Source organism: Coffea eugenioides, chromosome 6, assembly GCF_003713205.1.
Source record: "Coffea eugenioides isolate CCC68of chromosome 6, Ceug_1.0, whole genome shotgun sequence".
In the NCBI taxonomy this organism is placed as follows: domain Eukaryota; kingdom Viridiplantae; phylum Streptophyta; class Magnoliopsida; order Gentianales; family Rubiaceae; genus Coffea; species Coffea eugenioides.
In genome coordinates, this window is record NC_040040.1 from 38,505,791 (window position 1) to 38,520,720 (window position 14,930).

The window sequence follows — 14,930 nt, forward strand, 5'->3', positions numbered from 1 at the left end:
CATCAATTATTTGTGATCATAAGGGTATAACTAGTTTTCACATGTTTAGCTATCGTTTCTATCCATATTGTTGCAAGCTTATAAAGCTTATATGTTGACCAAATTTTCTTAAGCAAATAAGGGTGACAAACTCTTTGCTTTCACTAAGATGTGATGTTGAATGGATTACATACAATTTTGGGCACAAAAATAAGACAAATCTTGACCTCCCATATCCTTTAGCCACTTCCAAATCAGAAATAACACCTACTTGATTGGTCCTGAAAGATGAGCCAACAAGAAGTGGTGACCCGTTACCCTAAGCACCGATGCTAAGGTGAGGAAGAAATTTTCTGTGATTTGGTTTTATTTCGAGAGGTTCCTTATGAAATTTTCTGTTAGAGTCATCCAAACAAATTTTTGCAATTAAATGGGCCCACACTGGGGCAAATTTTTATTTGTGAGATTTCGCGAAATTAGCCCACACAGGGGCAAATATTTTTGTAATACAGTTGAGGATTTCGCACAAGAGTCAAGTAATATACTTTCAAATCAATCACACTGCTCTTTCTATGAGTAGTAGTTGTAATATTTTAAAATAAAGTGCATGTTGTACTTTGGCAAGCCCCCTGTGCAGGTATCCATGGCTGAAATCGACGAAGAAGCGTAAGTCAGAATCTTACGAATCAAGGCCTCAAGGAAGAGCAACCATGCCGTAATGCAAATCAATTGATCGGTTGCACAATAATTGGTGGAAACTGGGGCAAATTATTTTTGAAAAGATTCTCTCGAACAAAAAATCAAAAATCAAAAAATCAAATTTAATTTCTTGTGAGCGAAGTTTCAGCGTATGCCGCGCACTCTTCCATCCCCCCTTTTCTTGACAATCACACTTAATTTCATGATCAATTGGATGGCAGGACTGGGTCTTATCCCACTGACCATTCACAAACATCACGTTGGGCCCGGATTTCGTGCCACCAACTTCACAAACATCACGTTGGGCCTGGATTTTATGCCGCCAACTTCATAAAGATCACGTTGGGCTTGGTTTTCGAGCCACCAACTTCACAAACATCACGCTGGGCCTGGATTTCATGCCACCAACATCACAAAACATCACATTGGGCCTGGACTTAGTGCCGCCAACATCACGTTGGGTTTGGATTTTGTACCACCAACTAAGGCAAGCTCGGGTTTAATCCCACTGACCAATTCTCAAGGCAGGCTCGGGTTTAATCCCACTGACCAGTTATTAAGGCGGGCTCGGGTGCTATCCCACTGACCGACCAATTCTCATGGCAGGCTCGGGTTCAATCCCACTGACCGATCATCATGGCAGGCTCGGGTTTAATCCCACTGACCAATTCATCATTGGGGCAAATTTTTAGATGTTTCTTCAAGTAAATCTTAAATAGTTTCCTCATACATACCAGCATTTCATTTACACTGCCACTAGCCGTTGGGTTAGTCCCACTAGTGAGCATTTCTTTTGCATCGTCACTAGCCGTTGGGTCAGTCCCACTAGTGAGCGCTTCATTTACACTGCCACTAGCCGTTGGGTCAGTCCTACTAGTGCGCATTTATTTTATTCTGCCACTAGCCGTTGGGTCAGTCCCACTAGTGAGCATTTCATTTTTCACTGTCACTAGCCGTTGGGTCAGTCCCACTAGTGAGCATTTTATTTGCATCGCCACTACTCGTTGGGTTAGTCCCACTAATGAGCATTTCTTTTGTATCGCCACTAACCGTTGGGTCAGTCCCACTAGTGAGCGCTTCATTTACACTGCCACTAGCCGTTGGGTTAGTCCCACTAGTGCGCATTTATTTTATTCTTCCACTAGCCGTTAGGTCAGTCCCACTAGTGAGCACTTTATTTTATACTGCCACTAGCCGTTGGGTCAGTCCCACTAGTGAGCATTTCATTTTTCACTACCACTAGCCGTTGGGTCAGTCCTACTAGTGAGCATTTTAGTTGCACCGCCACTAGCCGTTGGGTTAGTCCCACTAGTGAGCATTTCTTTTGCATCGCCACTAGCCGTTGGGTCAGTCCCACTAGTGAGCGCTTCATTTACACTGCCACTAGCCGCTGGGTCAGTCCCACCACTACCATTGGGTCAGTCCCACTAGTGAGTATTTCATTTTTCACTGTCACTAGTCGTTGGGTCAGTCCCACTAGTGAGCATTTTAGTTGCACCGCCACTAGCCGTTGGGTTATCCCACTATGAGCATTTCTTTTGTATCACCACTAGCCGTTGGGTCAGTCCCACTAGTGAGCGCTTTCATTTACACTGCCACTAGCCGATGGGTCAGTTCCCACTAGTGCGCATTTATTTTATTCTGCCACTAGCCGTTAGGTGAGTCCCACTAGTGAGCACTTTATTTTATACTGCCACTAGCCGTTGGGTCAGTCCTACTAGTGAGCATTTTAGTTGCACCGCCACTAGCCGTTGGGTTAGTCCCACTAGTGAGCATTTCTTTTGCATCACCACTAGCCGTTGGGTCAGTCCCACTAGTGAGCGCTTCATTTACACTGCCACTAGCCGTTGGGTCAGTCCCACTAGTGCGCATTTATTTTATTCTGCCACTAGCCGTTGGGTCAGTCCACTAGTGAGCACTTTATTTTATACTGTCACTAGCCGTTGGGTCAGTCCCACTAGTGAGCATTTTATTTTGCATCGCCACTAGCCGTGGATCAGTCTCACTAGTGAGCATTTTATTTTGCGTCTTCACTAGCCGTGGGTCAGTCCCACTAGTGAGCATTTTATTTTGCACCGCCACTAGCCGTTGGGTCAGTCCTACTAGTGAGCATTTCTTTTGCACCGCCATTTCATGTTGGGGTCAGTCCCCTCGGGTCAGTCCCGATTTTTAAATTTCTGTCTTGGGTCAGTCCCGATTTTAAATTCTGTTCGGGCAATCCCGATTTTTAAATTCTGTTCGGTCAGTACCGTTTAAATTTCTGTCTTGGGTCAGTCCCGATTTTAAATTCCTGTTTCGGGTCAGTCCCGATTTTAAATTTTCTGTTCGAGTCAGTCCCATTTAAATTTTTCTGTTTGGTCAGTCCATTTTAAATTTCTCGGCCGAGTCAGTCTCATCAAAAGGGGTTAGTCCTCATTTCAAGGACGACAGTTGTTCGGCCAGTTTGCAGGTAAGTATTTGGTGTCTACTTCTTTGTCTCAAATTTTTCCAAAACTTAGACAAAGAGGGGCAAACTGTAGACACCAAATTTTTAAATAATTTTTTGTCTTAATTTTATTTTTGTTTAGTTAATAATTCTTATCTATTTTTTATTTGTTAATTCCATGATTTTTTAGTTCTAGCCTTTTACTATTTTTAGATTATTATCTATTATTTTTTTATTTTAGTTTTATTTCGTATTCGTTTTCACCCTTTTAGCTATTTATTTTTTTTTATTATTGTAAGACTTTTTAGCATAAAATTTGTCAAAAGAGAAAATCATTCACAAAAAAATATGCTTTAGTTATTTTAGATTCAAGTTCATTGTTATTTAATTAGGAAAAAAAAAGAAAAAAGAAGGAAAGAAGCTCATGCACCCGAGCTACACAGGATCCGTGCCCATTTCTTATTCCAAGCAGAAGCAGAACATATACTGCATTATCACCTAACTGCTGCTACGCTTAAAATGTCCTTTTATAAATCTTTCAGCGTGAGAAGGGTACTTATCTCGAATATAAGCCCGAAGACACTTCTGGTAGGAGAAGTCAATCCATCCACCATCAGTTCTCACGACAAAGAGGCACCTTGAGTGTCTAAATTGGGGATGCCGATCCACCTGCATACAAAGTACAAATTCAAGAGACGTTCTGTCGATGCATAATTGAAGAGTTTGCCAACTGGCTCAACACAAAATCTCTTGAAAGGTCAAAGTAATAGCGACCACCACTCAAAGATATGCATAATCAATTCTCCATCAATTATAATTTTCACCTCATTCTCTACAAAGGTATGGAGACTGACAAATAACTGGAAAAGTGACGAGATTACTAACTCAAAGAGCATGATCTAGACCCATATAACTGCAAGTGCAGACCATGACGTCACCAGCACCCCAATACAGAGGTCATATAAGAAAGCCAGCAAAAAGCTAATAAAGTTGATCTTCTGATTCTTGCCTCTTACAAAAAAATTGGCCTCATCTCTTATTTAAGAGAGGAGGAAAATGCCAAATGAACTAGCCTTGTCTCTAATTAAACATCAGCATCCTCTTATCTATGTCATTAAGTGTTGATAACCAGATAATTGTCATCAAACAAAATTTATATGCATAATTACAAGAACCTGAGAACACCTGGTCATGTTCCAATTCACTTTCCACTGATTTACGTGAAACTATTCAGATGAATTTACATGCACCTACTTTTCCTGATTTCATCCTTTTAGTTAGGCTTTATTCAGATGTAATTAAACTGGTTACAAATAAGCACTGGAAAAATCCATACTTAGAGATACACAAGGCAAATTCGTACTTGCTGTCCAGTGCACATGAAACTCTTAAAGATGTTGCTTCCTGTGTACAGAATCCACAAGAAAGAGCCTATGCAAATAATTGATGGCAAAAAATCAGCAAGTAAAACCATTGGGAGGTTATTCATGTTTTTGTGCCTGGTTGAAAGTCCAGTAATGCAACATGAGAGAGAGAGAGGGATCTAAAAATGAATGAGCATAAAACAACTGACTCTTACTAGGACAAAATCAAATTTGGAACACTGAGCAAAGGAGCATAAAACAACTGACTGTTTCTTGGATAAAATCAAACTTTGGACTATTAAGCAAAGGATGTTCCAAGCTACTGTTGATGAAGTAGAAAGAAATTCCTAAAAAATTACAACAGATGATTAAAAAAAATTACAAGCAACTTTTGTCAAGCTTCTTTCTTCAGAAAATATTACCTGAGAAAGGAACGACAACTAAGTATTAAGCAATAAGTTTCCATCAATTATGCCCCAAATCCACAGAAAGCAGCCATAGGCTTGCATGTCGTGAATGACAAGAAAAGTCAATAAGAGCATTGCAGCGTGACTTCAGACTTTTCATAATTGAAAACATGACGTGATCTGGGAGAAAACAAGAGACACAAAGAAGATGCAAAAAAGAAAGAAAAGAAGAAGAGAGAACGGGAGGAATATTACAAACGGGGAAAAAAAAAATGCAAACACCAAGAAGAAAGCATGGAAGATTTCAAAGCTCTTGCAAAAACTTTTTTCAAACATTATCCAACTCAACTGATTCCATGATTGCATGAAATCTTTTCTACACAATTTAGGAGCATCTGTTGGCATCTAAAACAAGTCTGGATCTTTAGCAGTTAAACTGATTAGCAGCTGATAATTAAACCCGACGAAACCATTCAGAATGCATCTTCACAAGATATATTTCCAAAATACTAGTACGATTATTGAAAGTTCTCTTCTTTGTTCAAATGGCTTGACCATGCAAATTCTCCCAAAAAGCCTGGCACTAGAATAAATTTAACATAACCACCCAATATCGTGAAGTTTTAACTTTGTTAGCATCCAAGTTGCTGGAGAAACATTTAACTCAGTTATCAGGTCTCCACCAACTACTTATATCTTAAACACATGATGCAACTCACCATGATTGAATCAAGTCCACATCCAATTTTATCTTCAGAATGAGGGTGATAAGCAAGAAGTCTCTCGATCACAGTTTTCTCATCTTCTGCAGTTAGCCGTTCACCATCCATGTACCTATAAGGCAAAGAAAGCAGAACAATCGACAAACTCCAATACAAGAATAAACAGTGCCATTATTAGACATCATAAGCGGGAAACATTTAAAGAGAAGAAGAAGAAGAAAAGGAACAAGAAAGAGCCTTAAGCATACATTTACCAAAAAAGCAATGATAGCAAATGATACCTGACACTATATGTGAGACAGCTACTCTGTCCGTTCGCCCCTCCCCCCAACCCCAAAAAATGAATAAATAAACATACAAGGAAAAGAACAACATTCCTTAATCAGCAACAAGGTTATGTCCATATGCTTTTAAAAGCAACTAGTATGGAATTTTGGGTTCAAAAAGGGAGTGGAAAATATAACAAAACTGATGGTACAAAATCAAGGAACTCTAATACTCCATTTAAAATCCAGAAAGATCAAGAAAACAACAGGGAAATGCCTTCCAAATCACCAAATATTATCCATACTACAACTCCACAACCTAGATCAGTTTTGCAAAACCAAATGAAAAAGTCTAACATGGTGAGCAGAAGGACAAATCAAAACACAGACCCAAGCTTGCCCCACATTAACGGACAATTGAGGTAGACAAAGATCACAATGTCCTCAACAGGAAGCCCTATTTGACTACAGAGACTTCAATAGAGGAGAATAGCGTTACAAACACATGCCTCTCTTTGAAAACAATGTTTAACGACCTCAGATAAGTTCGTAATAGTATTTGATTTTAAAGCCTTCAACTGCGTATCATTCGGAGACAATGCCTTCTTTCTCGTACATGAAAAAGGATGGTATTTAGGCCTTTGGTAAAATAATATTCGGACACCACTTTTGCAACATTAACATGACACTAAATAGACGAATTCAACTATACAAGCATCAATCAAGTGCATTTGCTTATTCGCTGGTTATCTAAATTGTAGCTTAAATTTATGTTAAGCCTATTCAACTAGTTGCACCTTCTTTACCGGCAAACACATGCTCAATTACCAAATTTGATAGACTAGCTAAGAAAAGAACTCAACGAGCAATGGTGCAAAAGAATGACATTGGAGGACAATTGAGCTACATTTTTGTTTTTCTTTTGGGTTTACACAAAATGGGCAAGGAAGGAATGTAAACTGTACCTGTTAGAATGGATGATTTCTTTGGCTAAAGAAATTACGGGCTCGATATCTTCGAGTATTTCAGCTTCCTTGTCTTTCCATTTTCGGTAATCTGGGTCGTCCCAAGATCTTCTGGGGTTTGCTACTGAGTCTCTGGCGCTCAGTCCTGGAATGGTAGTGGTCTGGGTGGTCGTGGAAGGACCAGTTTTGTCGTCAGGAGGGATGGATTCCACAGAAGTGAACCACGGGCGGAGAGAGAGCGAGCCAAGTGTTAGGCGGCGGCGGTGGAGGTGGAGGCGGTGACGGAGGAGTGGCAGGCCCCTCAGCAGTGGTGCAGCCATCGTATTTTCGACTCGTGTGCTTTACCCAATTCCGAGTCATGAACCTGTTGCACATTAGGGAGCCACTGAGCTAAAAGCTTAGCTCATTGGCCACCGCCGAAACCTTTAAGTTGATAGGGTGGGAGGTCAAGATTCGAATCTTTTCTTTTACTATTTGTCACTAAAATGCAGCAAATCACTTTAAGTGGCTTTTAAATGAATGCGATTGATAAGTGATCCAGTTCCTTTCGATTTTTTCTTTAATCTCTTTAGGTTCCCTTCCCCATAGTATAAAATAAGTGTAGATTTATTATATCCGATAAAAAAAAAACCTATTGTATATCAGGGGCTCAGTGAAACAACGTCTTTTTGTTTTTCAAATATATCAAAATTAGCCAATTTTGATGTGCCAATCTTTTTTTTTTAATAACTTTTTTACATTAACAAATTTAGATTATGACAGATAATATGAATTTAAATTTAAAATTCAATCATACATATGTGTCATATATCTAAAGTTGCTAATGTAAAAAATATCACTATATATCTAAAGTTGCTAATGTTAAAAAATTATTATACTATCAATGTATAAAAAATTAATTTTGTTTGCTTAAATACATTTTTTCCCCTTGTAATTAGGGGACGATTACCAAACACATTATTTTTTTAATTGAACCAATTAATTGTCGCAAATAATCAATTATCCAAACATATTCATTGTTTTTTAGTTGAACCAAAATAATGTGGGCCAATCAAACTTAAATATACTTTGGGCTACTTTTCACCTCAATTGGGGGAAACCGGTTTATACGTTCCTACAGTGTATGTATATATATGTGTGTGTGGCCATAAAATTTATTGATGTGACCATGATTAAGTCTTTACTGTTATGAATTTCCTCCTAACGAAAAAAATTAATGTTTTCCACCAATATAATTTTTTTTTGAAATGATTAGTTATTTAAACGTGTAAATCTCAAACATATGGAGTTGTAATAATGTCAGCTTGTAAAATTATAAAATAATTTGCTATTCACAACCGTATGTGCGAGAAAGATGTCAAATGAAACTATTATTCAACTATTTAATAGTCACCATTCTTTTATCCATGACATCTAAGTGTTGATAAAAAGATTTATATTGTAAAACTAATAAAATAAACTGATAAAATAAGAATTTGAATATTAGAGAAAGAAGTAGAGAGAGAATTGAGAACTATATTTCAATATTTCAACTGATCAAAAGATATTTCAAAAGAGGTTAGGATCCCTCTATATATAGGTAATACAGGATCAAAGGTACACGAACTCTATTGAACCCTTATTCATGAATTTAGTATTTCGAGTACAAGAATTGAATAGTTTCATAAATAGACTAATGAATAATGAAAGGATTCATTCAATGTACCAATGAATCTTGTGGATGATTATGAATCAATCTTTTCGAAAATATAAATGAACATGTACATCTTTAGTTACTTCATAACATTTTTGTTCTTTTCAAACAAATGCATATATGCACAACTATAGGAACCTGAGAAGACCTATTCATGATCAAAATTTCGGTTCATGTGAAGCCAAATTTACATGCATCGAGTTTACACGATCGAACTTTTTAGTTAGGCTTTTATATAAACTAGTGCTCAATACACACCCAATGCGTGTGCAATCAAAAATATATAATATTTATGATCATATATTTTAACCCAAACCCCTTACTCAGACTTTATACATAGTATAGATACAAATAGAGATAACGGTAAATTTATGATATAGATAGAGATAAAGGTAAATTTAAAAACACACAAAGTTAGCATTAAATTGGTATTAACTATCTATACAGGTTTTATTATTGTAAACATATAACAAGATTAGTTGCAAATAAGGCAAAATTCCATACTTGTAGCTACATGGGACAAATTACTACTTGTTATTAAGTGTACGTGGAATTCTCAAAGATATTACTTCGCGTCTACAAAATCCATAAAAAGCGAAGCCTTTGGAAATATTTGATGGCATAAATAAGTAAACGCCTTCGGATGTTATTCATGTTTTTTGTGCTTGGATGAAAGCCCAGTCCTACAGAAAGAAAAGTCCAATCTATATCTATATAAATTTGAGAAGGGATTTTTAGCAACAAGCCTTCACAATCCTTCCCACTCTCAACTCTATTTTTATAGCATTTTACATTTAAACACTCCCAAACAAGAAGTTAACTCCAACAAGAAGTTAACTCCAACTAAACACTCCCATGTTCCCTCAAACAAGAAGTTAATTCCAACTAACTCTCCTCACACATCTTCCCACTATAATTAAACCTCTTCCAATCCAATTCCATGATAAGATTGAGCAAGATCTCTTCCCACTTGCTGTTGGTATCCTTATTAGCCCACGCGTGTCAGATGGTCGTCATGCCACTACTGATTCCCATAAAGGTAATTCAATTTATTTTCACTTTATTTTATTTTATTTTTATAGTTTATCAATAAATATAGCACATTGTGCAGGACCGTCACTTTATACTATTCGAGCAAGCAAATTATATGTCAATTACTACTTGGATTTTGCTCAATACCTACACAGTTGGTAAGTTTTACAAATACCAAAATATTAAATTATTAATAATATTTCATACTCTTACGAATATATATTTGAAAAATTTGCAGGTTTGAGAATGATAAATGTGCTCAGAAATTAGTGACGTGGTTGCGACCATGCAGTTTTATAATGTCCCAAGCATTATTGATATCAAATGCTAAGAGAATATGAATATCCGAATATGCAGTTATACCTACAGTACAATTCCTCTCAATTAATTAAGTAATGAACAAGTATCTATATGTAGTTTCGAATTAATAATTGTAATCTATACATTCTTTGGATTGTTTTAGATTAAATATTTTCGGATACTTGCTTACATTTAAAGTATCAACATAGACAATATGTTCCATGAGTTATGCAAAAATTGTGGACAACCATGTCAATCTCATTTTGTAAAAATGGTGTGTATCCATTGTAATGACGTAGTCGACACTATTGTCAGGTAATTATTTTCATATATTTTGAATTTTAATATAATTTTTTACATCATACATCACAATTTCTTCTTAACAGATACAATGTTAACATAGAAGTTAGAGATTTCAGTGGTAACCTATACCTCGCTCTTCAAGACAGGCATGCACGATTCATGTTTCGTTGTGATACTTTTTATCTTAGAGATTTAAAAACAAAGGTATACATTATTTATATGTATATATTTTTATACAATATTATTTACAAACTGTCTAAAACAAAAGATAATTTTGAATTATGTATGCTTTTAATTGTCAGGAAAATGGAGGTGCATTGTTCGACCAACGCATTAATTCATGCAAAAATCGTGCATTCTCATTTATAGTATGAACTCCACAAAAATCAACAGAATTAATTAAACCCCCAATACTGGCGATCATACTCAAAATTGATTGGTGTGAAGAATGTTCACGCCTTCGTAGAAGATTATCAAATCGAAGGCAAAATGTTTGTAAGTATTTCATTTATTTATCAAATTAAATATTCAATTATATTTAATTGGACCCTTATGTCGCTCAATTTATGATATATATTTCTATTTTTTTTCAGGATCCAACCTTCATCAAAGTGATAGTTTATAAATAATGGAGATGTTTTTATCATATATTGAATTATTATTACAAAATTTCATTTTTTTAAATATACTTTCATGTGCCTGTGATTATAATATTTTACTATTTTTAAATTCTTCTATAGATTGTAATTTTTTTCAAAAATGCAATCTACTGTGCGTAGCACTGGTATTTATACTAGTATGACTAAGATGGGGAAGCTTTAGTTTTTTTTTTCTTTTCCATGTTATTGTATAATTTTTTTTGTTAGTGTTTAACTATAATCTTAACTGCATTATTTGATCTTTTTGGACGAATGATGTGGAGATTGTCATAATCGTACTAGTGTAAGAAGTAGGCTTTGACGTAGAAAAGGAGTTAATGTAGGTCCATGATGGTTTAACTGAAAAGATTTGGTAATTTAGCTAAAGCTTTTGAAATTTTAGATTGTGCAATCCAGAGAGCTATAGCCATAATTTTGGAATAAGATGAATTGTCTAAAATATTTCCAAGAATAAGCTGAATTGTCTAAAATATTTCCAACAAAATGATTTTTAACCTATAGGATGTGGCTATAATAAGGTTCAAGCATAACTCTTTCAATAGACATAATTCCCAAATTATAATAACCTTCCAAAGGAACATATTGAGAGTTCTAGAAAAAGAATTATATTTAGTGAATGAGTTTAAAAAAATTCACTAAATATGTTTCATACAAACAAAAAAATGCATTTTGTAATTGCTATCTTTTGAAAAAAAAGTTGTCTTCACTTAAATGTTTTTCTCTTTCTCTTTAAAAAGATATTTGAATTCGCAGATATTTAGAGTTCTGGAAAAAATTATATTTAGTGAATGAGTTTTAAAAAATTCACTAAATATGTTTCATAAAAGTAAATGTCTAGACAAACAAACAAATGCATTTAGTAAATGCTATTTTTTGAAAAAACAAATCGTGTTCACTTAAATGTTTTTCTCTTTCTATTTAAAAAAAGATTTGAATTCTCAGTTATTAAGAGTTCTGGAAAGAATTATATTTAGTGAATGAGTTTTAAAAAAAATATCACATTGATTTAAATGTTTTTCTCTTTCTCTTTCTCTTTAAAAAGACATGTGATTGTGGAGGATCTGAGGTCATTGGATTCGATAATGGTGGTGAGTTGGGGCTTGTTTTCTCTGTTCTCGTGTATGGGGTGGCCGAGGATTTTGGCCTTGCTGATTGTTTTGTGGCGGCGAATTTTGGGATTGCTGTCAAATTACCTGTCACCCCCACAAAGGCGGTGACTAACTCCAAATTTAATTTAAGTTGCTTTTAGGTTTTAATGATTTGATTAAGGATTCCATGATTATACTACAGTTTGTTGCTGACCGAAAAGAAAGTAGAAGATATTTCTTTCTTAATTGGCAGCTGTAGGTTGACTCATGGAGTAAAGTAAATTGGGCTCTTAATGCAATCAAATTTGGGAGAATAATTTCCCAATTGAACTTCTCTTGGAACAGTGTAATACGGATTAGACATGATACTTGCATGGATCACCCCCTCTCCAATCTAAAATCTAAAGGCTTAGGTCGTGTTTGGATTGTAATTACTGTAGTAATTTGATATATGTGAGATAAAAAGGTGATTGAAAATATATTCACGAAAAACGTAGAGATTTTTTGATGAAAAAATCCCTTTTCAAACAAGGTTTTAGATTGTGACTTTACTAAACAGGTTATTAGTAGTATAATTTTCTTTTGGATAGGCATGCCTAGTAATTGTGAACAACCAAAGTCATGTTGCCTAGTCAAACATTGAAGACACCAGTTTCCACCTTGATTGGGCGAGCCGTCTATTGGTCATACATAAATCATATTTTGTTATCATTTTTGTTTATCCAATCTAAGAACTGAAATAATTCTACAATTATGTTAACTTTTTATGATTTTGTATGATGCCAAAAAAAGAATGTTCAATGTTCAACATCATTGGCGTGCATTGAACGTTTTCTCACTTTCGTCTAAGAAATCAAACATACGATTTCAAGTTCAACTTAAAAAAAAAAGGTTAAAGTTATTATGAAAGTTGCAATGAAGTTAATTTGCACAATTTCATTTTTTTATACTTCTTTCTTTCTTTTCTTATACACTTATAACCATAAAATATAATGAGGAGCTTCAAATAGCACGCGAATTAGCATTTAGCATGAAACTCTTTTTTGTTTCTCTTCCTTTGGGTTATTGAATCAAATCAAAAACAAAATTTATCCACTCGCAAAAGTTAGCTAAAACTGATTGTCATTAGAACAGCTGTGACGCCATAATTTCACAACCTAAACAAGTTGTAATGTAACCTCGTAACATACAATAACGTAAGAACCAATAACACAGAAGACACAAATCGGATGACCGATTCCGCAATCTGAGTCGTGATTGTACCAAAGCGGATCTATGTTATACCAGCTTGGCTTAACTTGACTTTGAGATGCCAATTACTTGGAACAATTGCCGAGCCACTTAATTCTAGAAGACACTCAAAGGTTTCCCATTAGGAATGCAATGGAAGTGGTTGATTGTTTACATGTTCTTTATAAATTCAAATTATAGATTTAAAAGTACTTCTATGTCATATACTACTCGATTCTTGATATTATTAAAGTTTGCTTCTTCCAAGTAGTAATGGCTCCGTTTGGATTTGCAATTTTTTCCAAAAACTGTTTTTGTCTTTTAATAACACCAAATGTTGTGACCCAATAACAATTAAGTGTATAGTTAAAGAAACACAAAACTACGTCATTTTTCCCAAAAGCCCCAATTGTCTTGTTTTCGACCCTTCTTTGCAAACGTAACCCTAAACCACTTTCCCAAAGGCACAAAAGTGTAAACGCTGAGAGATTCCCTTACGCGAACATCTCTGCCTCTGTAAAATGCTCCACTAAAGCACCTTTGACGACTGAGTTTGGCCACTCTGCCTCGACTCACACGTTTTCAGAACGCATCCAAGTAGAGACTCGTAGCGCGACTTCAGCTCTGACAGCAAGGACCTCTGACCCCCTCTTCAGCTCTACAGGTTGAAAAAGGTACGTTTTTGGCATTTTCCTGCTTTCAAATGCTTCTTAGCCTTCTATTGTAAAGAATAATTTCTGAACTAGATTGTTTTGCGATGGGGAAGATTAAAAATGTGTAATTGATGTGGCCAAATCGCAAATATATGCGATACACTTGCGATCTTGAGTATGAATAAGGTTCGATTTCATCCAAGAATGGACTTCATTTGCGGATTTTTTTTCTGTTTCCGGAGAATTTTGGAATGATTATACACAAAATTGCTTGCTTTATAATTTGAAAACCTTTTTATGTGTGCATCGTTAGAACTGGCTTTGTCTGATGAGCTAATGAATGCGAACATATTTTCCCTGGATTTATTTGGTTGGATAAAAGAGAAAGAAAATAATGACATACCATTTGTCTTTCCTTATACTGCGAAAATAAGAGAGAAACACTTATTTTTGTTAATTAAGTAAAAATGAACCAATTATTTCTGGCATGCTGAAATAATTACTATACTGTGCTTTTGTTTGGTAAGAAGATCTAGGAAAATATTACAACTTGTATTGAGACAGTTTGATATGGTAATTATTGGATATAATAGAAAGCATTAATCTGAATGCCGTGCATTGAAGGCATATATTCACGAGTAAAGGCTCTTGAAAAGACACTCAAGTTGTTTCCCAAAAGCTAGTGTGCTTTTCTGAACTTGCTTCCACATTCTAGCCGTATTTCAAATTGAGTTTTTTTCTGATTTTTTCACGAACAAGTGTGCTTTGTTCCAAAGGATGTATAATCACAGAGTTGATGTACATAGAGAAAATTTTTCTTTACATTGAAATTGAAAGAAATTATATCATATCTCACAAGAATTACTCCAACCGAATAAAACTCTACAACTAAGAACTATTGTTGCTTCCCTTGTCTGAACCATTATGAAGAAGTAGCTTGTTCCTTTCTTTATGGATATCTCAATTCCTTAGAATTACCATTCTTGTCATGCTGTTCATCTTTGATCTGCAACTACTAGAAATTGAGATGCTACCTTTCCTTTTTGATGTGTTACAACTAGATGGTCTGTAGGTGCAAAATAGAAATAGTAACTGCATCAATAAATGCTTAAAGAGGATGCTGATGTGTGACAAACTAATATCTT

The 14,930-nt window shown here is 35.3% G+C and overlaps 1 protein-coding gene across 1 annotated transcript; it reads right to left on the reverse strand.

The window, feature by feature from the left end:
• Positions 1-3,587: 3,587 nt before the first annotated feature.
• Positions 3,588-7,206, reverse strand: LOC113775426 (protein DCL homolog, chloroplastic-like). Its single transcript, XM_027320299.1, has 3 exons — positions 6,828-7,206; positions 5,594-5,708; positions 3,588-3,772 (listed from the first exon to the last, which is right to left on the reverse strand). Exons 1-3 carry the CDS (start codon positions 7,145-7,147, stop codon positions 3,602-3,604), a joined length of 606 nt encoding a protein of 201 aa, XP_027176100.1. The 5' UTR covers positions 7,148-7,206; the 3' UTR covers positions 3,588-3,601.
• Positions 7,207-14,930: the final 7,724 nt, after the last annotated feature.